This window comes from Tenrec ecaudatus, chromosome 16 (genome assembly GCF_050624435.1).
Source record: "Tenrec ecaudatus isolate mTenEca1 chromosome 16, mTenEca1.hap1, whole genome shotgun sequence".
Lineage (NCBI taxonomy): Eukaryota > Metazoa > Chordata > Mammalia > Afrosoricida > Tenrecidae > Tenrec > Tenrec ecaudatus.
Genome location: NC_134545.1, coordinates 25,226,542 through 25,253,192, shown reverse-complemented (window position 1 = coordinate 25,253,192; position 26,651 = coordinate 25,226,542). Strand labels below are relative to the sequence as shown.

Below are 26,651 nucleotides of genomic sequence, written 5' to 3'. Positions count from 1 at the left end.
ACTGAGAAATGGGCAGGTAGTGACCGCATAAAGCATGACTTGACTAGAAATGAAACCAGTTCTCCTGCATGGAAGGTGCAAATTCCACCATTGTCTCCACTCTGAAAGGATACGAATATAGTCAAAAGTCCACTTTCTTACTCTTCCCAGACCAAAAAATAAGATACAAAGTCTTGAGCAAAACACTGCAAAATTAATATGTTAGAGAAAAGGACAATTTAAGTTCTTACTTAAACCAGTACATTCTTGGACTGATAGGAGTCTTATCTTTATATAAGCTACTTAACATCCTTTGGGCAATGTCCAAACACTTACTTCAATGACTTTGTCTGTGGAGCACCCCCACCCTCCCCTTTAAACTTGTTTGGAGAAGGGTGCCAGGAGGCTAGCACACATCAAGTTTGTGCTGCTACTGCTGCCACATGCTTCTAACCCACCCAGCCCAGGCACAACACAGCTCATAGGTCCTAGTCATCCCCCCTCTCCCCTATCCCACCAGGTCAGTATCGACAAAATTGTTGGTTAACAGCTAGTTCTGACCAGGTTCTCCAGACCATCTTCCCAGAGACTGGACATGGCAGCATGCCCAGTGAGAGCTAATTGCAGGTGTCAGTTTGCAGACTCTTTAAGCACTATTGGAAAATCAGAGTACTGGGTATCGAGGTTATTGATTATGATATATTTGATATATATGTATGTCTATTCATATTATATGTAAATCCATACCACATATACTATACTAATTGACTAATGTCCAAATTACATACTGTACCATTTCACAAAATTTACTGTGAATATTTTACATTGAGTCGGAACCAACTCATTGGCACCTAACAATTTTGCGAGCATTAAACATTCTCCCCTATTATATCACAGGAGAAGTATACAAGAAATGACACAAAACCCAGCATATAGTGGCTAGTGCCTTCATAGGCATCTGCGTGGAAAGGTGGCGTGGAAGGCAAACCAAACCAATTGCCATTGAACCAATTCCAACTCCATGCACTGCAGAACTCTGCTCAGCGTTTTCAAGGTTGTGACCTCAGTTGAAGTAAAAAAAGCAAAATGCATCTAACTAATATCCTGAGGTTATAACAGTCGCTGAGCCTGTTACTTTAGGTTTGAGATACCGTTTCAAAGTAGAACATCCTGGAGAGTCTTGATGCATCAGTTCTTTCCTTCTCTACAAGCACACTTCATCTAACATATTTCTCCCAACCTAAAAATCTTTAGGAATTGAAAAAGTGACAAAGGAAAATAATATCGTGTAGCTGTAGCCAGAGCTATCATGGAATACACTGTGATATTAAAGACACGCAGTGTTCTTGAGTGGCACAAATGCGTTATGCTGTACTATGAAACCTAGCAGCTTTTAATTCAAACCTATCCAGTGGTACTGTGCAAGAAAGACCTGGCCATCTGCCTCAGTACACATTACAGCGAAGACAACACTAGAGCAGTTCTACTCTGTAACATATGGGGTCACTATAGGTCAGCATCAATTTGATGGCAGCAGGTTTTTGGCATTGAAAAGGGCAAAGTATGGATTGATTTTATTGAATAATTTCCTACATTTCTGGTTTCAACTTTCAAAAATATTAAAAAATACCATTAATCCAGAAAAAGGTCACGGGTGGGAGAAACATTCTTAAACGTGTGATAGAGAGCTCGTATCTAAAATGTGAAGGGGTGCCCAACATATGGGAAAAGCTCCACGGGGTTGAGCTTTCGCAGTATACATTTTCCCTGCTAGGTGAGCATGGAGAAATTTGCTCTGAGTTAGTGTAGCCAGTGGCATCACCTGGGGAGGTCTCTGATCACAGTGAATTTTTTGGTAAAAGCAGTTTTGCTGGAACCTTGTTTTTTTAAAAATTGTTTTTTTGGGGGCTCATGCAGCTCTTATCACAATCCATTCATGCATCCATTATATCAAGCCCATTTTTACATTTGTTCCAGGCATCTTTTTCAAAACATTTTCTTTCTACTTGAGCCCTTGGTATTGGCTCCTCATTTCCCCCATTTCTTCCTCCCTCATGAACCCTTGATAAACTTATAAATTATTAATGTTTCATGTCTTACACTGACCGATGTCTCCCTTCACCCACTTTTCTGTTGCTGTCTCCTTCCCCTTCCCCTCCGGTATGGCTACTCTCATGATTGTTCCTGAGGGGTTGATCTGTCCCGCATTCCCTGTGTTTCCAGTTCTTCTCTGTACCTGTGTACATCCTCTGGTCTAGCCACCTCATTTTTTATGGTGACCGATTTAAGAGAACAATGTGTGGCTGTGAAATTTTGTTTCCTGCTTGGGAAAAATGGTGTGTAGAAACTGTTACAATGTTTAACACAGCTTACAAGGACAGCACTATGGGAAAAACTCGAGCAGACAAGTAGTTTTCTTGTTTTAAAGAAGGTGAAATGTCGATTGATGATAAACCTGGACTTCTGTCAACTTCCTTAGCAGACGAAAATGTCCACAAAATTCGTGCACTTGCTTGAAGACCAACGAGATGGGGACGTTTTCTGGACTATCTTAGAACTCAATTCAGTGAGTTTTAATGGAGTGAGAAGGGTTGCTGCGACTGGCCAGGAAAAAGCATTGAGTGGAAACAAGTAATGGTTTGAAAGAAAGCTCTGAAGCACCCAGACTTCTTTCTCAAGGTCATTAGTGGTGACAAGACATGGTACTGTTCTTAGGACCCTGAAAACAAACATTAAGCCAGTGGAAGACACGATCGTCACCACCCATAAAATGGTCATCAAGTGAAATCAAAGATCAAGACGATGCTCTTTTTATTTTTGGAATGAAGGTGATAGTGCATTTGGAGTTCTTTCCACCAGGTCAGACTGTTGATCAAGCTTTCAAATTAGAGATTCTGAAACTGTGTGACACAGAAGGCCTGATTTGTCTGCCTGGTTTTGCCACCACAACAATGTACCTGCTCATGCAGCCATTTCCGTGTGCCAGTTTTTGGCAACAAAACAAAACAAAAACCCCAGCTTGCCTCTCTTGCCCCAAGCACTTTACTCCCCTGACCTCACTCCATGCAACTTTTTTTGTTTCTTCAAATGAAGAGGGACATGAGAGGAAGCGATTTGACAACGTAGAAGAGGTGAAGAAAAAAGCAAGCCATCCAACAGATTTGAAAAATGTTTCCAAGAATGGACTTGGAGATTTGACAAATGTATTAAGTGTAATGGAGAGTACATCGAAGGTGATAAGGTTGTTTTTGAAAATAATACAAAGTTTGTTGGGGAAAAACAAATCAGTTTTGGGCGGGTACCCCCAAGTATCTCTAGTGCACATGAGAAAACAAAGAATCTTGCAAAGAAACTTCGGGAGCTAGAATTCACCTCCCAAACTGCTTGATTGCAGGGCTCATGCTCCTAATGCATAAGCTGTATTCCAGTATTGCGCATTAATAGATTAGTATAAGGCCATTTACAACACTCAAACCCATCTAGGAAAATTTTATCAAGTACGATCAAACCAAAAGGAATTGATTAGAGTTATAATCAAGTCAGTTCAATTGTCTGACTCCCCGTCTTCCCCCATAATTAAGATCTAAACAATTTTCATTCAAATGCTTGAGAACCTAGTTTACTAGGCAGGGATGATGATACTAGTATCACGAATGGAAAGAAGAAAATTTATGTATTATAAATAGAGCCAATAAACCCTGTATTTTCTAGCCTGAAAAAAATCCAGAATGAGTATTTCTCTGTGGAGAATTTTTAAAAAGGTGAAATGACAGGAAGTTGGTGGGAGCAAGGCAGATGATGAATTTTGCTGGGTACTTAAGTTGGAGTTACCTGATGTACAGCCCAGGGAAGATATGTTTGTTCTCCCCAATCCTGTGAGATTCAGTAGCAGTCAGAGGTGGAGGAGGTACAGGGGAGCCTTCTGGAAGTAGCTAAAAGCCAGTGATTTTACAGTTCTGTGTGCATGAAGAACTGGATTTGATCAGACCTACATGTGATTGACTTTGTGAAGAAAAATGAGAGAACAAAGCAACTTGAAGAAATGACAAACATTTAGTAATTTCTATATTTCAAGGTTTTTGTACTAACATACAGAACTGTGTCATCTAAATGTTTTATGATGATGTTACCTATCAACCAAAGGCAAATATATCTTATAATTAGTCATGTTTTTTTAAGTTAAATTCTTTTATTGGAGGCTTGTACAACTCTATCACAATCCATACATGCATCCATTGTGTCAAGCACATTTGTACATTTGTTGCCATCATCATTCTCAAAACATTTGCTTTCCATTTGAGTCCTTGGCATCAGCTCATTTTCCCATCCTTGCCCGCCCAGGCATATTATAGTTGAGTTGACAAAGGTATTTATTTCATTTTTGTGAGGTTCCATCTAATCTGTTGTGACTTGTAGCAACCCTGGATGCCACAGCACGAAACACCGCGTGGCCCTGGGCCTGGGCATCTTCACAAAGATGCTAGGGTTTTTCCTAGAAATTAAACACAAACTGACTACCATCGAGTCTGTGCTGATTCATAGCAACCCTACAGGACAGGGTTGAGCTGTTCCACAACTCTTTATGGGCCTGTAAAGACCTGCCTTTCTCCTGAAGAGCACCTGGTGCTTTTGCACTGCCACCCTTGTGGATTATAGCCCACTGTGTAGCCACTATGCCACCAGGACTTCTGGTTATTTCCTAATGGTAGGTTAATTCATGGGATGTTCTTGCAATCAATGGCATCTCAGAATGTTGTTTTCTAATCACTATTAGCATAAATGCTAATTTTGCTATGTGATCCAATTAAACCATCTGAGGTACACATGGCACAGCCTAGAGGCACTGGAATGACTCCCATGGCAAATGAATTACATGCTATAGTATACAGGACTTAGGTGAGCTGTCAGGAAACTATTGAGGACATAAACCACCAGAAAAGAACTGGCAAGCTTCTCCAAGGTCCTTATATTTCCCTGCATTTAGAATACACAGAGTTGCTTCAAAAGGTTTGGGGAAAAAATCCATTAAAATTTTTTCCCCCCACAAACTTGTTGAAGCCCTCCTCCTGTAAATGTTCTGATTTAAAACAGTAGTAGTACAGAATAAGCCACTCAAAGGGCTGAAGTTTGGAGAAGCATGCTAACTTTTTGACAAACCAATTTTATGTTAAGAAGCCTAAAAGTGGCCCTGTTTTTCTTGGAGGCATATGGTACTATTCTTAATGGTAGTGATGTTAATGCTACTTGGAAACATGATACCTTCAGTATGTGTGCATTTGATTTTTTTTGTTTTTAATAGAATTTAATGTTTTTAAAAAATCATTTTATTGGGGTCTCGTACAACTCATCACAATCCATACATCCATCCATGTGTCAAGCACTTTTGTACATTTGTTTCGTTCCTCATTCTCAAAACATTTGCTTTCTACTTGAGCCCTTAATATCAGGGCCATTTTTTCCCCTCCCTCCCCACTCCCCCCTCCCTCACGAACCTTTCATAATTTATAAATCATTATTTTGTCATATCTTACACCATCCTACGTCTCCCTTCACCCACTTCTCTGCTGTCCCACAAGGAGGAGATTATACGTAGATCCTTGTAATCTGTTGCCCCTTTCTCCCTCACCTTCCTTCCACCCTCCGGGTATGGCCACTCTCAGCACTGGTCCTGAAGGATCAGCTGTCCTGGATTCCCGTGTCTCCAGTTCCTATCTGCACCAGTGCACTTACAGTACTCCATAGTATATATAAGTAAGCTTATAGTAGGTGTGCAAATATACTAGGGAAGTTTTTCATTTTCAAGAGAATATTTTGCCAACATTTTGATGTTTGTTATGAATATAAGTAACTAAGCCATTATGCTGTTTAAAAAGAAAAAATGCCTTTAGACATTTTTGAGCAATAGATTCATAAAATGACAGCTTATGTTTTTTTTTAAACCACCGACAGCTTTTTTTTTTTTTTTTTTGCTACTGGAATGTTTGATTTTTGTCTTCACTGTGAATCCACAGTTGGTCTGATTTGGTTTAAATGCAGTTCATTTAAAAGCTTACGGGGAGAAATTAATTTCACTTAATAACTTTTTCCTTGATAGCCCTGATTAAATTGATTACTTTTGTACTTTTCCTAGTGTTTTAGAGTACAAAAGAGACCCCATCTCAATTATAACTTAAGGGAATGTTTATTAAGACTTAGAAGAGACAAAGACAGCACAACTATACAGGCACATCAGCCTGAGGTTAAAATGGTGACCAGAGGTTTGTTGATGTGAAGATATTCTAAAAAAGGACATGGAAAGGCAAAGAAAACTCACAAAAGTATGCGTGGTGGCCCATCAATACGTAAGTTACAGGTGGGACCACGTTAAAGCAGGAATGAGACCATGATTGGGACACCTGTTTTATTAGTGGGGCTTCTGACCAAGGAAGTTAGGGTGAGACTGATAGGGCACAACCACTCAGAACTGTGGGGCCCTTCCCCCTTACTGCTTCCATCACAGAAACGCCCTGGCAAGCTCCTGAGAGAGACTTGCCCCTCCCCAGGCTGGCTTGATAGGAGTGGAACACCTCACTTTCCAAGGCAACTCTGCCTGAGGGCACAATTGGCTACATATTTGCTTCGTGATAGAAAGAATCCAGTGGAGGCTTAGCCCGTGTGCTGACCCTCTTGTGACAGTTTGCTTTAACTGCCACCCGTCGCCTTTTGCAAACTGGGTTGCTCAGAATTTAAGCTCTAATACACTAGGCAAAGACGGTTGATGAATTCCACAGTTTAGCTTTAGGTGAAAAGTTCTTAGCCTTGTATATTTTGAATGGCAGGCACATGCATCCCTCTGTTTACATGAGATAAATATTACAGCTATCCAGTATATTTTCACTCCACAGCACCCCTATAGGACATTGGCCTATAAAATAGCATCCTGTGGGTTTATGAAGCCGTAAATCTTTTTTTTTTAAATCGTTTTATTGGGGGTTCATACAACTATCACAATCCATACACACATCAATTGTGTAAAGCACATTTGCACATTCGTTGCCCTAATTATTCTCAAAACATTTGCTCCCCACCTAAGCCCCTGGCATCATCTCATTTCCCCTCTTCCCCCCTCATGAACCCTTGATAATTTATAAATTATTATGTCATGTCATGTCACTGTCCGACATCTCCCTTCACCCACTTTTCTCTCTGAGAGCAGAAAGCCACATCTTTTCTCCTTGGGAGATGCTGAAGGGTTTGAACTGCTGACCCTCGCCTTTAGTAGCCCAGTGAGGAACCTATTATGCCACCAGAGGCTCTTTTAAATCTTAAAAGGATGGGTCTTTTATACTGTATGGTCTTGGAGGAATTTTTAGATTATGTTCTGCTGAAGACTTATTGCTAGTCTTTTTTGGGTATTTTATAATTAGGACTGTGCTTAGTTTATGCAGATATAGGAAATCTTCATTTAAACAGAGCTCAATTATGTGGTTATTGGAGGTTATTTTGGTTTCATTGGCTTGCTTTTGAAAATATGAGTAGTCTTCTATTTAATTGCCAGAAGATAAATTTTACCAGGCAATTAGAGTGAGCTCTTTTCATTTCACATAACCTTTGCTATTTGAATTTCTTCTGTCTTTTCCAGTGTACTTTTGGTTAGTGGAACTGGATAATTTTTAATTGGAAATTTTAACTTCTATCATTGTGATCTGTTTATTTTCACCTCTATTAAATTATATGTTTAAAAGATGTGCATTTTAAACAGTTTTTCTGAACCATGTTTGTTTATAAAATGGAGTAAAGGAGACCAAAACTTTGAAATCTGATTGTTTACAGATGGAAATAGAAGAACATTAACATTCCCAATATAATATTAATATACTGATAAAGCAAGAAACAATTTAGCTATGTTTAGCATACCTTTTATTGAATAAATACTAGCTTTTAAAAAAGTGCACTTTAACTTCCACTATTTTAAAAATTAATGTTATCAAATATCTAGACAAAATGAGGAAAACCATGGTCAGTTATAAATGAAAATGCTCATTAATCTCTAGGGCAAGCTAACCTTTAATTCAGGTTGTCTATCTAGAAAAGAAACTACTTGGGTGGCCAATTGGGGCGGGGGTATAATAATGGAGTTTGAGCAGATTTCAAAGTGATACTATTACATGTTTTGGCAAAACATCTGCCTAATACTTGTCTTAAAAAATCCGTTTTGGGTTTTGTTATGCATCTTAATCCCCTTTATTAAAATGTAAATTACCTATTATTAAACCTATTTAGAGGAATGGGTCGGGTTTTTTTGGGGGGTGGGTAGTGGTGGGGAGTCCAAGAAAATAAAATTTTATTTTGGACAGTAGGAGACAGCAGGAACAAACCTGCAAGCTAACACTTACGATATTGATAAGAGGTAGAAGTAATTAGGAAACTCCAAGCTTTCACAAAATAATCAATTTCTAGAGATAACATCCAAACTGTTCTTTGATCGGCATTTTTATTCCATGTGGGAGAAGGCTTCTGCTTCTTCACCAGAGGTAGCATTGGAAGCAGGAACAGGATAGTGATGGGAGTGTAGGTGTTTGCCTTCTGCGGATTTTCCTGACAGCCCTCGGAACTCTTCCAGGAACCCTTTTTCCAGGGCTGGAGCCAGTCTTCCTGATCTTTCCATAGCAGTTATAAATACTGAATTACCTCTGCCGCTTAGGATGATCAGCTTGGCTTTTTTTACTTTTAATTAAGTTAATTTCTAGTGGTTGAAAGACTGGATTTTCTGTCATCTTTTCTTTACAGAGACTTAAAGTATTTCAATATGCTGTCTTGTAGAATTATATTTCATGTTCTTAATTTCATTATAAAATAATATCTATCTTTTGGTCTTTAATGGAAGGCAGTCAAAATTACATTAAAATAGAAAAAGATACTCCTTACATTCATATTAATGATTTGCTACTCTGAGCTAATAGTGGGGAATGAATGTGTTTTACATAGCATCTAAAGAACAAATCAAAATGAAATAATTGATATTTATTCTGACCTTAAAGTTATTTAATTTCACTCTTTTCTTAGTAGATTGTATATGATCATTGGCTTTAATCTCTTTGGGTAGGTAGACACAAATAATTTATGCTCCCTTATCTCTTGTATCCCTGTTAGTTTAAGAATCAGTTTTAAAAGAAAAAGCTTATAAAATAAAGGGATATTAAAAGGTACCAAGCAAGTTTGCTGGTTAGTTTGATCACAGTTAATCTTTTCTGAGAACATAGTTGTGCCTACTTCTGCTGAAGAATTGATGCATTTGAAGCGTGGTGTTGAAGAACACTGACAGTACCGTGGATTTCCCAAAGAACAAGCAAATCTGTCCTGGAAGAGAACTGTTCCTTAGAGAAGCAAGGACGAGGAAACGTTTCACGAGTACTGTGGATATATCCTCAGGAGAGGTAAAATGGCTGCAACGGTAGGCTCAAGCGTCGTCCTTGTGAGAAGGTGCCAGATCAAGCAGTATTTGGTTCTGTTGTAGAATTGCTGAGAGTTGGAACTGACTTGTCTACAGCTCCCAGCAACATCCAGAAAGGAATGTTCAGCCTCAGCCTCTCCCGCATAAAAATACAAGTCCCCCATTGCCATTGAGTCAGTACCAACTCATAAGGACCACATAGGAGAGAGTAGAACTGCCCCTGTTGCAAGCCGCCTTTTTCTTCTGAGAAGCGGCCGGTTTCAGACTGCTGACCTTTAGAATCGGAGCCCAGGGAATGAGTGCGCGCATGCGAGCCACACGGATTTGATCCGTACAGGGTGCTACTAATTGTAGGCACAGGCTTGCAAGAGTAGTCTTTTGGTTATTATCGGTTGAAACAGCTTTTAAAACTTGTTATAGTGAACATTATTATAAATGTTAGTTCAAGAGATGATGTTACAAAATCCCATTTTTTTATGAACTCTTAGATGCTTCCTTGTATATCACCAGTAAAGGCTGTTTGATACAGAAATCAGATTATGTATTATGAGTTGAAGGAAACGTTTTTTTTTTAAGTTTACTAGAACTGTGCCCCCCTCCTCCCCCCGCCCCCTGCCCAGGAGAGGATGGCTGGTTTTTGTTTTTTTTTAAGGAAACATAGCATTTTAGCTACTTATCTGTGTTCCACAGCAGGTGGAGTTATGCAACCCCCACTCATCATGAAGTTACTTAACCCTGAAAACATCCAGACCTGGTGTTTCCAAAGAGGGTGGCAAGTAACTGCTGCCTCCTGACCCTCTTCCTCCCCCCATTCCTTTTTTATTAATTAGAATTTTACTCTTGTAGATCACCTAGTCACGACAGATTCAATTTCATATTTATGAATTTACTACTTAAGTATGGTCATAGGTAGGAAAAAAGTTACATTGTTAGCACTCAGCCCTCTGAGAGAGTAGCACAATTGACCTGAGATGGCAGCTAGAAACCTTGTTTTGTTCACGTCATTGTCTACTGTACTTAGAATAGTATTTATCCCTTAATTATTTGTCAAAGGGATACATACACCTTCATTACCGTGACCTTTAGGTTAGATGAATACTGCCACACTTTTGAACCGTTTGCTTCTATTTCTATATATAGGACTTAGAAAACCCGAGGCTTAGGATCCTATGTGGTGAGCAGAACTCTGCACTGAGCAGTAGTGTTACTCAGCTAGTGAAAACTTACTGGATGACATCAAGTCAGTGCTGATTCAATAGCGACCCCTGTGGGTTTCCAAGACTGTAACTGTCTGTGGGAGTGGAGAGCCCAGCCTTGCAGAACTGCTGGTGGTTCCAAACTGCTGACCAGGTGGATTGCAGCCCAAAGTGTAACCAGTACACTATTAGGGGTCCTTAATGAAAACTTGGTTTTGGTTAATGTTGGTGGTTAGAATCATCCAGCACCATCTAGTCCAATAGGCCAATCCATATAACCTTAGTTTTCGAGAAGGGTCTAACATCAGAGTGTGAAAGCGAATAGACCTGATTGAGGAAACATTTCTCACTCCTACTGCCATCAAGTGGATTCCGATTCATGGCGACCCTACAGGACAGGGTAGAACTAGCCGCCTTTCTCCTTCAGAGCAGCTGGCTAGCTGGTGGCTCCAAACTGCTGTCTTATGATTAGCAGCCCAACACGTAACCACGCTACCTGAGGAAACAATTAGAAGTTGAAAATGCTACCCAATGAAGAATCCACTTAAAAAATGAACATCTCGCAACCAATGTACAAATGTGCTTGACACAATGGATGTATGTATGAGTTGAGAAGAGCTGTATGAACACCCAATAAAATGATTAAAAATAATGAGGCAACATATGTGCAAATATGCTTGATACAATCGGTATATGGATTGTTTTAAGAGCTGTAAGAGGCCACAATAAAATATTTTAATAAAAAAGAGAACATCTGAATTCCTTTATATTGCGTCTATCCTCACGTTTTACTATTTCTTAAGAATGAGGGCAAATGGAAGGAAAATATTTTGTTTTCATGTTAGTGAGATAGAAGTTCCTTTAAATTTACTTCTTAAAGTCTTGTACTTTTAATTACCCTGCAGTTAAGAGCAAGCTGCCACTCTGTTGAAGTTAAAATATATCCCAGACATAAAAGTGCTGTATTAGGCTTCTTTATCCTCTAATCTCCTGCAATTTTGGAAGATCTGGCCTAAATCCTGCAGTTTTTCCATTATATTTTGGTTTATCTAAAATGAAATTGCTCAGAACACTAGCAGATTATTTTGCAGTATATACTCGTGTATAAGCCAAGTTTTGTGCTGAAAAACTGGGGTTCGGCTTATACACGGGTCAGTGGTACCCTAGCGAGGTGTAACATCTCCCAAGGTAAGGAACCGAGCACCCGTTATCTCGCTTATCTCGCGGGTGATTGCCGTTTCTCTGCTGTTCATTCAAAGTCCCGCTGACACTGCAGGGCTTTGAATGTTTGTTTACTCACATCTAACCAATCAGAGCCGTCCTATGACATGTGTCTTTGAATAAGCCTTTTAAAGACCGTGTGCGAAGGATGTGGCATGAATGGATGTCATCTGGTCAAGCCCCACTAACAAAAGGAGGAAATCTCATGAAGCCTGACGTAGAGTTAATAGCAAAGTGGGTTCGAGATGCATGGGAAGACATTCCAGAAGACATGGTGCGACGTGCCTTCCAGAAATGTAGTCTTAGTAATGCTGTGGATGGCAGTGAAGACTGCGCTTTGTATGAACATGACAGCAGTGATGGTGATGACAGCGATCTCAGTGAGGACAGCGTCCATGATGACCTCACACAAGCTGAAGCTCTGCATTGGGATACAGATGATGATGAGGAATCCAGTTTTGAAGGATTTTAACTCTACATTTTAGCTTGGTTGCTGATTGAGCTCAGGGAATAGTACTCTTAAGGTCTCATTGTTGATACCTTATTGTTTTTGTTGAACCTATTTTCCACTTACTGTGCTGGTTTACTAATGTTAAATGACTTGGCCTTTTATTTATGTTTTTTATTTAAAATAAATATTTAAATCCATTACCCCATGGATGTCTCAATTTTAGTGATTTTATTTTCACTTGTTTTGATTATTGAAACTCACCAATAGCATCTGCATTTTCTACCCTAGGCTTATACTCGAGTTATTCAGTTTTCCTGGTTTCCCAGGTCATAATTAGGTACCTCGGCTTATATTCGAGTATATACGGTAATTTTTTCCAAATTGCTATTTTAATAGATAACTTTAAAGTTGAGCAGCGTCACAATAAATGAATTAGTACTCCAATTAAACATTTAAAGATATATGTACATACACAATTTTATCTTCAAATATTTTGAAGAAAATATTTTTGGTTAATGATTATGTCAAAAATACATAAGTATTAAAGCAGTATATGGTGAAACATCGAAACAGAAATAGGGACCTTAGTAAGACAGCCACAAGATCAGTGAGCCAAGCTTTCTAGACTAGAGTCTGCATTTTCTTCAATTCTTAGGTCTTCTGCTGCTCCAGAATCCCGTGTTGTTTTTCGGATAGTGTTTTAGACCTCAGTAGGACACTGCTCACCAAACTGGGGCGAGGAGGCAGAATAAAAACAGAAACTCTTAACAATTCAACAGTTTCACAAACCCTTGACCTTTAACCTTTGATCCAAGAAAACTAATCCCACAAGGTGCTTGATGGTTTTGCACCCCCATAGTAGAATCCAACTATGTGTAGCAAGACCCCCACCAAACTCTCACTGCCTCTGAGCCAATGCTGACTCATAGCAATCCTTTAGACAGGATGGAACTACCCTTCTGGGTTTTCAAGATGCTAAGGGAGTAGAAAGCCTCGTTTTTTTCTCAGAACAGTTTGCAGTTTTGAACTGCTGACCTTGTAATTAGTCTAACTCATAACCACTCATAACCTGTATTACGAAGGTCAAGCACACAGAGTGGCTGTGACTTAGTTTTTGAAAATACTTATTCCTGTAGTGGCAACTGTTTCCCTGTGCTATCAGAAATGATGTGAAAAGAAGAAAGTGATGATGGATTGCAAAAGCCTTTTAAATAGGAACATATGATGGCTGTTGGAAAGGATTATTCTGTCAAGTTACTCAGTTTCTGAAGATATTCCAAGACCTAACTGGTACAAACATTTGAAATTTATGATTTTGTTTTGTGATGTGTAGGGTCACTGTGTATTGAAATCAGTTCAGTGGCACTTAACACAGTGGTCACATTGTGACAAATTTCATAAATTGATATCTTAAGTACTGATGTTCTAACAAAAAAATCTTGTTGGAATTGTAATTGGCTTAACTTGATTCTTAAAAGGATATTTGTCATTGTGAAACTACTGGTTTATCTTTTGCAGATTGCCTTGTGAAAGCTTGCAGTATAAAAAGTTCTTGTCATAACTTTCGTTTGGTAAGTTTGCTTTTATTTATTGAATTTTGGTGGAGGGGGGTGCTCTTACATCTCTTAACACCATCCATCCATCCATCCATCCATCCATCCATCCATCCATCCATCCATCCATTCATCCATCCATCCATCCATCCATTGTGTCAAGCACATTTGTACATATGTTGCCATCATGATTTTAAAAACATTTTCTTTCTGTTTGAGCCCTTGGTATCAGCTCATTCCCCCCTCACCTGCCTCATGAATCCTTGATAATTTATAAATTACTTTTTTTCCCCATGTCTTAATACCAACCACTGTCTCCATCCACTTTTCTGTTGTTCCTCTGCTTGGGGAGGGGGTTTTATGTCAATCATTGTGATTGGCTCCTCTTTTCTCCCTTCTCCTTCCCTTTCCCCTCCAATATCACTACTCTCATTATTGGCCCTGAGGGATTTATCTGTCCTGGATTCTCTGTATTGTGGGCTCTTATCTGTACCCGTGTACATGCTTTGGTCTAGCCGGATTTGTAAGGTAGAATTGGGGTCATGATGTGGGGCGGGGGGGGGGGGGGGAGGGAGAAAAGCATTAAAGAACCAGAGGAAAGTTGTATGTTTCGTCGGTGCTATACTGCACCCTGACTGGCATTTCTCTTCCTTGTGACCCTTGTTTTTATTTTTCTGCCACTGTTCTCTCCCCTGTTTGAGAGACGGAAAAGGCAATTTATAGATTAGTTTTTTGGATCAGTTTGATCATTTTCATATTTATCTAGATGAGCTTGTTAATCTTCACTTTAATATCTCTGAATATGATATTTGAATTTTTTCACTAGTTCTCTGGCAAGGGTTATTTTTTTCTGTTGTAATGTCATAGCAGAACGCTCTGACCCTGAAATTTTGCATTTAAGTTGATATTTTATTAGTTGCAACCCTGATACCTTGTTTATAAAATAAATTTTTATCATCTATCTGGAGTTCTTTTAAATAGAAACTGTTGACGTTTTTTGTTGAGTTTTCTCAAGTTGGTGTACAAAGAAATCACAATCTCTGACTTAATAGAGCAATGGGTATAAATGTGAATTTTAGATAGAGAACAAGTTCTAAAAACTTGGCTACATCTGATATTAGTGTGGATGTAAATCCATGTCCTATCTCAGTCTGTTTTTCTGGATCTGTTTGTATCTGCCTCTACAGAAATCTTATTACTGTGTCTTGTTTCTGCCATTTGTTTAATTTAGGAACTTATAACCCAATGCTAGTGAAAAGAAAAGTTGTTGCTCTGGATTTTAATTTCTAAATTAAAAGAATTACCATCAATATTACCTTGCCTTTGCTTTAATATGGTGGATTACATTGATTCTTTTTCTAATATTGAAGTATTCTTGCATATCTAGTATGAATCCTACTGAATCATGACTTTTTCCTTGAAATTATGTTGGATTCTGTTGGCCAGCATTTTGTTGAGAATTTTAGAATCTATGTTCATAAGGTAATAAATTCTGTAATTTTTTATTCTAGCATGTCCACCTGGTTTGGGTATCAGGGTTCTACGTCTGGAGTCTGCTGTTTGCTTCTATATTATGGAATAATTTGTATAGAATCGGTGTCTTCTTTGAATGCTTGGTTGAATTCTCAGTGAAGTCATCCAGTCCTGGACTTTTGTTTTTGGGAATTTTAATTAACCTGATTGATTTCTTTTGTTATGGACTTGTTGAGGTCTTTAAATACCGGTTGGTTAATTTAGGTAGGTGGTGTGTTTCTAGAAGTTTGTCTCTTTTTGTTGGAGTATAATCATTCATAGTATTGTCTCTTTTTTAAAAATTTTGATTCTGTAGTGATATCACCCATTAAATTTTTTAATTTTGATATTCGAATCTTCTCCTTTTCCTGTGTTAGATTTGACAGTGGTTTGTTACTTTTGGTTAACTCCTTTCAAAAGAACCGGCTTCTTTGCTTAATTGATTTTTCTATTTTTCTGGTTTCTAATTTATTGATTTCTGCTCTAATCCTTAGTATTTCTTGTGTTTAATAGTTTGTTTTGTTTTAGTTGTTGAATTACTGTGTTGTTTTTGATTTAAAAAAATATTGGGAGCTCTTACAGCTCTTCTAACAATCCATACATCAATTGTATCAAGCACATTTGTGCATATGTTGCCATCATTATTTTCCAAGCAATTTCTTTTTACTTGAGACCTTGGTACCAGCTCCTCTTTTTTCCCCTCCACCACTCCAACCCTCATGAACCCTTGATGAATTATAAATTGTTATTTTCCTTTTTTTAATTGTTATTTTCATATCTTACTCCATCCACTGTCTCTCATCACCCATGTTTCTGTTGTTCATTCCCCTGGGTGGGTGGGTGGAGGTTATATGTTGATCATTGTGATCAGTTCCCCCTTTCTCTCCCTTTTCCCCTGACCTTACCCTTCCCTCATGGTATTGCTCCTCCCATTACTGTTCCTGAAAGGTTTATCTGTCCTGGATTCCATGTGTTGAGGACTCTGTATCTATACCAATGTACATGCTCCTGTCTAGCTGAATTTGTAAGGTATGTTGGGTCAATAAGAGCTTGTTGGGTCAATAATAGCTGGGTCATGATAGTCTGGGGAGGAAGCATTAAATAACTAGAGGAATATTATGTGTTTCTTCAGTGCTGTATTTCACCCTGACTGACTCATTTCTTCCTTGTGATCCTTCTGTGAGGGATGTTCAATTGTCTACAGATGGGCTTTGGGTCTCCATTCCAATCTCCCTCATTCTCACTGATATGATTGTTTGTTTTTGCTCTTCTGATGCCTGATACTTGATCCTTTTGACACCTTGTGATCACACAGGCTGTTGTGCTTCTTCCGCGTGGGCTTTGTTGCTTCTCTGCTAGATGGCTGCTTGTTTAACTTTAAGCCTTTAATATCCCAGACCGTATAACCTATACTAGCTGGGTACCATCAGCTTTCTTCACCACATTTGCAAATGTACCCATTTTGTATTTAGTGATCATGTAGGGAAGGTGAAGATCACAGAATGCCAGGTTATTAGAACAAAGAGTTCTTGCATTGAGAGAGGGCTTGAGTAGAGGCCCAACGTCTGTCTGCTGTTTTAATACTTAACATATTAATATCTGTGCATAGACCTATATCCCTATCATTATATATGGATATATTTACATATATACATGCCTCTTGTGATAGTTACATAATCTCTTGTCAACTTGAGACTTAAGACTGAAGAGGTGGAGTTTAGCTTGTCAATCAGGTTCCAGCTTGATGACCTCATTTGGAAGCATTAAGGAGATAAGTAGCTCTCTGGAGGCGGGGCACTCACTCACTCCCTTTGAGACATTCCTGTTGACAAGATACATGAAGCTATGCTAGAGCCCTGGAGCTGAAGGAACCATGTGGAGACCCCTGCCAGTGCTGAGATACTTACACTGTCACTTGATCCACAAGACTTTCCATCCACTGGCCTGTGCTCTTCCTTCATTCGGCATCATTGCATGTGTTTTGTGAGTGTGAAGAGAACTTTATAGATTGGTATCAGACATATGGGCTAATATCAGACTTATGGACTTGATCTGAACTGGACTGGGATGTTTGTTTTTTTTTAAACATTTTATTAGGGGCTCATACAAGTCTTATCACAGTCTATACATATACATACATCAATTGTATAAAGCACATCTGTACATTCTTTGCCCTAATCATTTTCTTTTTTTTCCCTCCTCTTTTCTTTTTTTACATTTTATTAGGGACTCATACAGCTCTTATCACAATCCATACATATACATACATCAATTGTATAAAGCACATCCATACATTCCCTGCCCCAATCATTCTCAAAGCATTTGCTCTCCACTTAAGCCCTTTGCATCAGGTCCTCTTTTTTCCCCCTCCCTCCCCCCACCCTCGTGTCCTTGGTAATTTATACATCGTTATTTTGTCATATCTTGACCTATCTGGAGTCTCCCTTCCCCCACTTCTCTGCCGTCCCTCTCCCAGGGAGGAGGTCACATGTGGATCCTTGTAATCAGTTCCCGGGAAGTTTTCTCAATATTCAGTTGCTCTTGTATATAAAACACTTTCTTGTACACATATGACTGTCCATAAATTTGTTTCTCTAGTCAACCCAGAGTAACACACCTATATTAATACCTCTATAAATATCTTTTGTCTCTTAGTTCTTTTCTCTATTTCCTTTTACTTTCCTCCTGTCTCACTGTCATGTAAGATCGTCATTCAACTCTCTGTAATTCCTCTCGACTACATTGCACTTGATCAAACCTCACCAGGCATTCTACGTCCTCCTCATTGATTTTAGGTCTCTTGTTCCCTTGTCCCTGGGTTTGTTGGCTTCCTCCGCCTTTTTCCTTGACTCCTCTCCCATGTCCCCTCTGAACATTTGGTCCTGTTGTTTTCTCCTTGGGGTTGTTTATCCTGCCTACCCTTTATAGATGGACAGAGAAAAAGAGAAAAAGAAGAAAAAGGAGCAAACAAAAGTCCCTATAAATAGGCATGTCTGCTGACCCTTTTGAGTGTTTTCTGATTGTGTCTGATGAAGTGCCAAGCCCTATCCTTGTGTCAGAAGTCTATTTTTGGGGTCCTCGGGAACTTCATTGCTTTGTTCCTCTTGCTGCTCTGTTGCGCTCCCTTCATGTTTTGCATGCCGTGTCTCCCCCTCCGTGTGTGTGTGTGAGAGAGAGACAGACAGACAGACAGACAGACACAGAACAGGCACAATTCCCACACTGTCTCCCCAATGCTGTCCCCCATAGCACTGTGGGTCGTTGAGGGGACATTGTGTCTCGGCTCGTGGTGGGGCTGTCCCTACCATCCTCTGTGCATTGGCTGCTCCAAGCAGGAATGTTGTCCTCAAGTCTTGGTAGGCCAGGATGTGGTTCTCTCTCTTTCTCCTTCTTAGTTTGTTACAGTGTGATCTGGCAGATCCACCACTCTCCCTGGCTGTATCTTCAGTGTTGTCCTCTATAGTGCATTCTTCTGGGGAGGGGGTCAGTGTAGCTGGATTGGGGCTGGCCATGCAGATAATACAGCAAGAGAACTAATTTGATCTTGATGATGCTAGGAAGGAGCCTTGGTGGCATACGGGTTATAAATTGGGCTGCTAACTGCAAGGTCAGCAGTTTGAAACGACAAGGAGAAAGAGGAGATGTGTTAGTCTGGGCAGACTAGAGAAAAAGATTCATGGATACTCCTGTGTATAAGAAAGGTTTATAAACAAGAGCAATTGAATATTGGCAAAACATCCCAGCCCAGTCCAAATCCAGTCCATAAGTCTGATATTAGCCCATATGTCCAGTACCAATCTATAAAGTCCTTTCAGACGAATGAAACACATGCAGTGACGCTGAATTCATGAACATCACAGGCCAGTGGGCGGGAAGTCTTGTGGATCCAGTGGCGTTCACGTGACTCCTCGAGATCAGGGAACTTGCATAGTTCCTTCTATGTGTCTTGTCAGCTACAGTGTTTCTCAGGGAGTGAGCGGGTGTCCCACCTCCAGCGAGCTATTTATCTCCTTAATGCCTCCAAATGTGGTCATCAAGCTGCAACCTGATTGACAGGCTAACTTCTTCCCCTTCACTCTTAATCCCCAAATGGACATCAGATTATGTAACAACCTCAGGAGACTTTCTGCCTCTGTAAGAATTTATAGCCACAGAAATTCATAGGGCAGCATGCTCTGTTCTGTAGGGTTGCTATGGGTTGCAGTGGATTAAACACTGGCAGTGTTCAGTTGTTTAATTTGCTTGTAATAAGAATCTTCTTCAATTGACCATCCGATTAAAAAACAACAGAACACAAAAACATAACCAAAACTTGTTGGTTCTGGCTCATATTTTAAAAATTCTCAGAGGATCTCTTCATCCTAACTTGATTACCTTACTTAACTTGAAACTGCAAAAACCCAATTTCCAAATAAAGACGCAGTCATAGGTATTCTGAGTAAAGACTTGGATTTAGGGATACAACTTAATTCCCATTACACTGTAGCACTCATCTCTTTAAGCTGTACAGCCAAGTGGTTTGTAGTATACACCTGGAGTTTGAGACCATCGTCATTATCCAAAAGGTTCGTGTGTTTGCCTGCCTTGCCCAAAGGTGTGAGGTTTGAGTTTACTCAGATGACTTGGCAGAAAGGCCTGCCTATTTCTGGGGGTGGGGTGGTGGGAATCAGCCATTGAAAACTCTGTAGAGTACAAATCTATTTTGATACATTGAGTCATCACCGTGATATGAAATCTTAGCAACTGATAACATTCCATTGTTTGGATAGACCACATTTTGTTTAACCATCCGTCAGTTGAAGGACATTTGGGTTGTTTCCACCTTTGGACTATTTGGAATTAGGTTGCTATAAACATTTGTGTACAATGTTTTCATTTTTCTTGAAGTCAGATGGCCAGGGAGCTGTTTTCCAGATTTCTTGCCATAGGCTAGTGAGTGCTTCCAATGCTTGGGCTCATTTCTTGAAACATCTCAATTGTTATATATGAGTGTATTTATTTTTTCAATTGATGCTTGGTCCATTGGTCCATTCTTGGAGCTCTTTTTTTTTTTCTTTTCTACTTTTTTTTGCTAATGTCTGTCAGTGCAGCTTTGGACTTCTTCCTTCAGTATCATTGATTCTTTAGCATGTTACCTTTTCAAATGGTTGAACATTGACCAACTCTGCAGGGGTTAGGCAACTCATTTTTATTATGGGCTTCTCATATCAATAAATGGGACAGTTTTTTCTTATTCTAGTTACTTAGGCCAAACAGCTTTGTTTTTTCAGCTCAAATCCTTTGGGTTATATGTTAAAAATAGAGCAGTTGCCTCCTTAGCGTAGTAGGCAGCGCATCTGTCTCTTAATAAAAATAGATTCAGAATCTGTCAACCTCCCATCATGTTCATCACTACCACCTTGGTCTAAAACACACTATATCTCTTGCCTGAATTTTTGCAGTAGCCTTCTTTGTGATCCCCCTACTACTTTGCTTTTATCCCCAACATCTGTTCCTCACTCTACGTCCGTAGCAATCTTTGAAATGAATCATCTTATGCCATGATTCAGCTCATAACTCCAAGACTCCCTACCTCATGTAAAGACACCAAAAAGAGTCCTGGTGACACAGTGGTTAAGCTCATGGCTGGTAGCCTGAAGTTAGGTGGTTCAAAACTACCAGCCGCTCATCAGGAGTAAGATAAAGCATTATGCTTCCTTAAAAAGTTTGGAATCCTATTGGATAATTGTAGTCCGTCTATTCTCTCCTGTAGAGTTTCTGTGAGTTGCAATTGACTCAATGGTAACAGGTGTGGTTAGTAGGTTTTATAAAGATGTCACAGGATCTAGACCTTGCTGCTGTTTGGTTTCTTTCTTCACTGGGGAGCCCTGTAGGGTAGTGGGTATGCTTTAGGCTGCTAACCAAAAGGTCAGCAGTTTGATACCACTACTAGCAGCTCCTCAGGAGACAAATGAAGCTGGGAAGATTTGGTCTTAGAAGTTCACAGGGGTAGTTCTGTTCTATAGGGTCTCTATGGGTGTATTTTGAATATGGAAAACTGGACTTTCTAAAATACTCCATCTTTATGGACGCTCAGAAATCAAAACATAAAGACTTTGGATGAGACTAATCTTTTTTTTTTTTACTCCAACAACTTAATATTCCTTTTTAAAAATGCTTTTTTGGGGGACTCTTACTTATCGCAATCCATACATTCCTCCAGTGTATCAAGCACGTTTGCACCTATGCTGCCATCATCATTTCCAAAGCATTCTCTTCCCACTTGAGCTCCTGATATCTGCTCCCCATTTCTTCCTCCTCCCTCCCCCGCCCACCCTCCTTCACGAACCCTTGATAAGTTATAGATGATTTTTTCCACATCTTATACATCGTCCTCTGTTGCCCCTCACCCACTTTTCCATTATTTGTCCCCTTAGGAGGGGGTTCTAGATTGATCCTTATGATTGGTTCTTTCCCCCCTCCCCCTATTCTTCCCGGTATCTTTACTCTTCTGGTTGGCCCTGAGGAGTTTATCTAGCCTGGATTCCCTTTGTTTCAGACTCTTATCTGTAGCAGTGTGCTTGTTCTGGTCTAATCTGATTTGTAAGGTAGAATTGAGGTTATGATAGTGGCGTGAAGGAAGCACCAAAGAACTAGAGGAAAGTTATGTGTTTCATCAGTGCTGTGATGCACCCTGACTGACTCATCTCTTTCCTGTGACCACTCTGTGAGGGGATGTCCAATTGTGTACAGATATGCATTGGATCTCTACTCCTTGGCATGCCCTCCCCCACCACAATTCACCTCGGGTATGGTTTTATTCTGGGTCTTAAATGCCTGATACTTGATCCCATCAATATCTCATGATCACACAGGCTAGTGTGCTTCTTTTCCACGTTAGCTTTGTTGCTTCTGAGATAGATGGCCACTTGTTTATCTTCAAGTATTTAAGACCCCAGATGCTATATCTTTTGATAGCTGGGCACCATAACCTTTCTTCATCACAGCCTGGTTTTTGCACTTATTAATGTATCTGTATGTCCATCTAGATAAGATAGGCAGGACAAATAATTTGGATATTTAAAGAATGGGGCCAATGATTTGTGGGGGGCGGGGCGGGATACGGGAGAAGGGCAGTGAGAAAGGAAGGGGAGAAGGGACTAACTCATGGACAAGGGAAACAACAAGTGAACTAAAATCAATGGAAGGATGCCTAGTGGGGCTCAATCAAGGGCAATGTAGCAGTGAGGGATTACTAAACTCGAATGAAAGCCGAGTGTGATGGTGGGACAAGAGGGAAGTAAAAAGGAAATAGAGGAAAGAACCAGGAGGCAATGGACATTTATAGAGACCTAAATACAGGCATGTACATATGTAAATATATATATAATGAGGGGAATAGAACTATGTACTCATATCTATATGTTAAGCATTAAGGTTGCCGATGGACATTGGGCCTCCACTCAAGTACTCCCTTAACACAAGAACACTTTGTTCTAACAAACGGGCCTTTTGTGAATAAAGATTCTTAATAGTGTATGAGATTGCAGTTGGGCATTCTTCCCCCCAGCTCCTCTGTTCTTTCTCTCCTTCCTCTATCCCCTCCCTTTTCTCTCTGCCCCCTCTTCAGCTTCTTTCCCATGCTCCTCTTTGCCCTTCCTTTCATGCCACCCCTTGGACTTCTCTCCCGTACACTCCCTTTCACTCTCCTTTCTCTCTCTTTCACTTTTTTTATTATTTTCTTAAACTTTTTTTTTCTTATTCCCACCTGGAACAAATCAGATTATCTGTGACTATTAAACTTTCTTTCTGGAATTCTACAATGTTTGTACTAGCACTTACTTCAGTTTCTGAATTTAGCTTTACTCCTGAAGACTGAGTCATTGTGAATGTAGGCAATGTAGCAAAAGGAAGTCCAAGTTCTGGATAGACTGATATATTTATTTAGTAAAATTACCCTGCACTATTTTCAGCTTATTAGGAGAAGTTACAGCTAGAACTTTGAGTTGTCTTTGAAAACCCACCAAAAATATTTCAAAACTATTGTTGAGTTGATTCTCAAAAATGAGTTAAAAATAATATCAGAAAGCTGAACTTGCTGCCGTCGAGTCAGTGTTGACTCATAGGGACCCCAACGACAGAATAGAACTATCTTTGTGGTCTTCCAGATTTGTAACTCTTCATGGGCGTAGAAAGCCCTGTCTTTCTCCCTTGGAACAGCTGGTAGTTTCCAACTGCTGACCTTGGTGATCTGAAGCTCAACTGCATAACCACTAAACCGCCAGGGCTCTTGTTAAAAGTATTACCATAGTTTACGTAAGTTTTCAGAAGAGTAGAAACTATTGGGGCCATTAGGCAATTTGTTTTACGTTTTGTTTATTAAGGCAGTTTGAATCCTATTGATAAGGAATTCATTTTGAATTTACAGATTAAAACAACACTCCCCCAAATTAATTAAAAACACTTTAAAATTTTTTCAGTAGAAGGTTTACAGAGCAGATCAATTTTTCATTTAACAGTCATATACATTTTGTCATTAATTGTACCTCCACCGTAATATTGTTCCCTTAAGAAACTTGTGTTCTTTAGACAAAAATTTTGCCATGGGCAGATGCATTTCCAGAGGCCATAATCTTTATCAGATTAATATTCTCCCAGTCTATCACATACTTCCTAATGTGATGCCATTTTAAAGCAGTTGATGGTAGTGGTGGAGTACTCTCCAATTCTGGTCTCAAGTCATAGAGAATCACAGTTATTCTTGTGGTGCATTTGTCCATTGGACTAATTGTTTCCAAGTATTCTGTTTTCTTCATTCTCCTTCTTTAGACAAGGAGAGACCAGCAGTTGTACTGCAGATAGTTGCTTATGAAATTTTAAGAATATTTTCTTTGTGGACTGTGTTATGCTACTTGATCTTGATAACCCTTGAGACCGGTCCAGAGCCCCTAACCCAACAACTCATTTCCTTGAGGTGTTTGTGGGTATGCCTAAGACATTTTCATAACTTTGTCACCATGCTCATGAATATATTTGCAACAAAGATAAATCCCCATTTGCAGACATCTGTAGTCCAATATACATATGTATATTTGAGGATATCATCCCGCTCTTCTTGCCAAACGCTAACTCAGCCCATGTGTCTATTCAGATGTTACTGCTATTGCAGGATTGTGTATGTAGCAATATTTACTGCTGCTGCCTTTAAACTCTTGCAGTCTTGTGTCTCGCTTTCCGCTTACTGCGTATTATCTGTTTCTTCACTCAAATGTCTACTCTATAATTTGTAATTTTTCCTCCTTTCTCTTTCTACCTTTGGTAACCATCAAAGAATGTTTTAGTATGAAACCTTTTCTTGACTTTTGTAATAGTGTTCTTATATTTGTTCTTTTGTGGCCAGTTTCACTCAGCATCACGTCTTCTACCCTCATCAATGTTATAAGGTGTTCCACAGATTCTTTGTAATTCTTTAATGTTGTTAGTATCCCATTGTGTATGTGTCATGATTTGTGAATCCATTTTCCCCTTGATGGGCTTTTGTTTTTGTGAATAGTGCTGCGATGAATGTGGGTGTGCATATCATAGATCCATTCAAATTGTGGTTCGTATTTCTCTGGAACACCCTGAAATATTATAGAATAGTTTATTTGCAGGTTGATTTTAATTATTTATCATATTCCTGTTAACAACAGGAATGTGAACATTGTTTTTGCAGAAGGTAAGCCCAAGAGGATTTTACAAACGCATAATGGAGTTTGGGTTTAACTAGTGAGAATTGGGTTGATTTTCAACTTGTTCTTGACGACTCTGATTAGGTCTCTAGGAGCATGTATATAAAGTCTCTTTAACTAGGATGTAGCCAATTTGGAGGAAAAGTGTAGCTAATTTTGCCCCCCTCCTTTTTTTTTTTTTTTAAAGATCTCGCTTTAAAAAAGGGAAAGAAGAGCCTTGCCAGACACTTGAAGGGACGGGGATCTCTCCTCCAAATCTGGGCCTCCTGTCATGGTGAGTACAAGGAAATGATGTGGAAATAGAGATGGACCAGAACCTGACAATTCAAAGAAGACTATGTCCCTAAAACCAGCTAATGGCCTTCAAGGCATTTGTGACTCACTGCGACCCATGTGCATCAGAGAATTGTGCTCAATAGAAATTTTCAGTAGCTAAATTTTTGGAAGTAGATTGGCAAAGCCATTCTTCTGAGGCAACTTTTGGTGGATTTGAACCTCCAGCTTTTTTAGTAGCTGAATCTGTTACACCCCACCCCCACCCCCACAAACAAAACAAAGCACAACAGCCAACCAAACTCATTGCCATGGAGTCCAAGGTGACTCATAGCTCTGGTTGCTAACTGCAAGGTCAGCAGTTCAAAACCAAACAAAGGCTGCTCAGCTGGAGAAAGGCTAAGCTTTCTACTCCCATAAAGAGAATAGGTATAGTCTCTGAAACACAAGGGACAGCCTACCCTGTCCTATAGGATTGCTGTGGCTGTACCACCAGGGATTCTTAAATAAGTTCATCTCTCCCCGCCACCTGCCCGCCCCCTCCAGGAATTCATTTTACTTTGTCCCGAGCTTTCTTCTTGACCCCTTCTTTCTTTCATTGTATATGTAATGATTATTATTGTGTGTTCTGGTGTATGAAATGGTTTCATTTCTGTTACAGTCATTCTATGAATTAGATACTTTTCCTTTTTAAACGCTTTTTGTGGGCTTACAGTTCTTGTAACAATCCGTTCATCAATTGCATCAAGCACTTTGTACATATTTTGCCACCATTGTTTTCTAGACATTTACTTTCTGTTGAGCTCTTGGTGTCAGCATTCCCCCCCGGCCCCCTGCCCTTGTGGCCCCTTGAAAAATTATAAATTATTCTTCTTTTCATATCTTACACCAACCACTGTCTCCCTTCCCCCACTGTTTCTGTTGTTTGCCCCCTGGGCGGATCATTGTGATTGGTTCCCTCTTCCTCCCTACCTCTCCCCACCTTTCCCTTGCCCTCCCAATCTTATTCCGGGATTCCGTGTGCCATGAGCTCTTAGGTCTTATCTGTACCTCTGTGCATCCTTCATTCTATCCTGCAGTGAAAGGCAGTTCTAGGGTCATGACACGGGGGTGGGGGTGGGGTGGGGTGAGGAAGCCTCAAGGAGTCAGAGGAGTATAATGTGTTTTATTGGTGCTTATTGCACCCTGATTGACTCATCCCTTCCCTGGGACCCCTCTGTGAGGGCATGTCCCATTGTCTACAGATGGACTTTGGGTCTCTGCTTTGACCCTCCTTGTACTCAACAATATAGTTTGTTTGGGGTCTTCTGATGCTTGTTACTC

The 26,651-nt window shown here is 39.7% G+C and overlaps 1 protein-coding gene across 8 annotated transcripts in view; it reads left to right on the top strand.

The window, feature by feature from the left end:
* Positions 1-26,651, top strand: part of MTMR3 (myotubularin related protein 3) — a 155,714-nt gene that overhangs the window by 68,843 nt on the left and 60,220 nt on the right. For 6 of the 8 annotated variants that reach the window (XM_075534694.1, XM_075534690.1, XM_075534691.1 and 3 more), the window contains exons 2-3: positions 13,799-13,851; positions 25,243-25,329. In XM_075534694.1, the coding sequence (XP_075390809.1) occupies positions 25,327-25,329 (3 nt within the window). In that variant the 5' untranslated portion in view covers positions 13,799-13,851; positions 25,243-25,326. The remainder of the gene's footprint in view (positions 1-13,798; positions 13,852-25,242; positions 25,330-26,651) is intronic. The other 2 variants (XM_075534692.1, XM_075534697.1) reach the window with 1 other exon arrangement.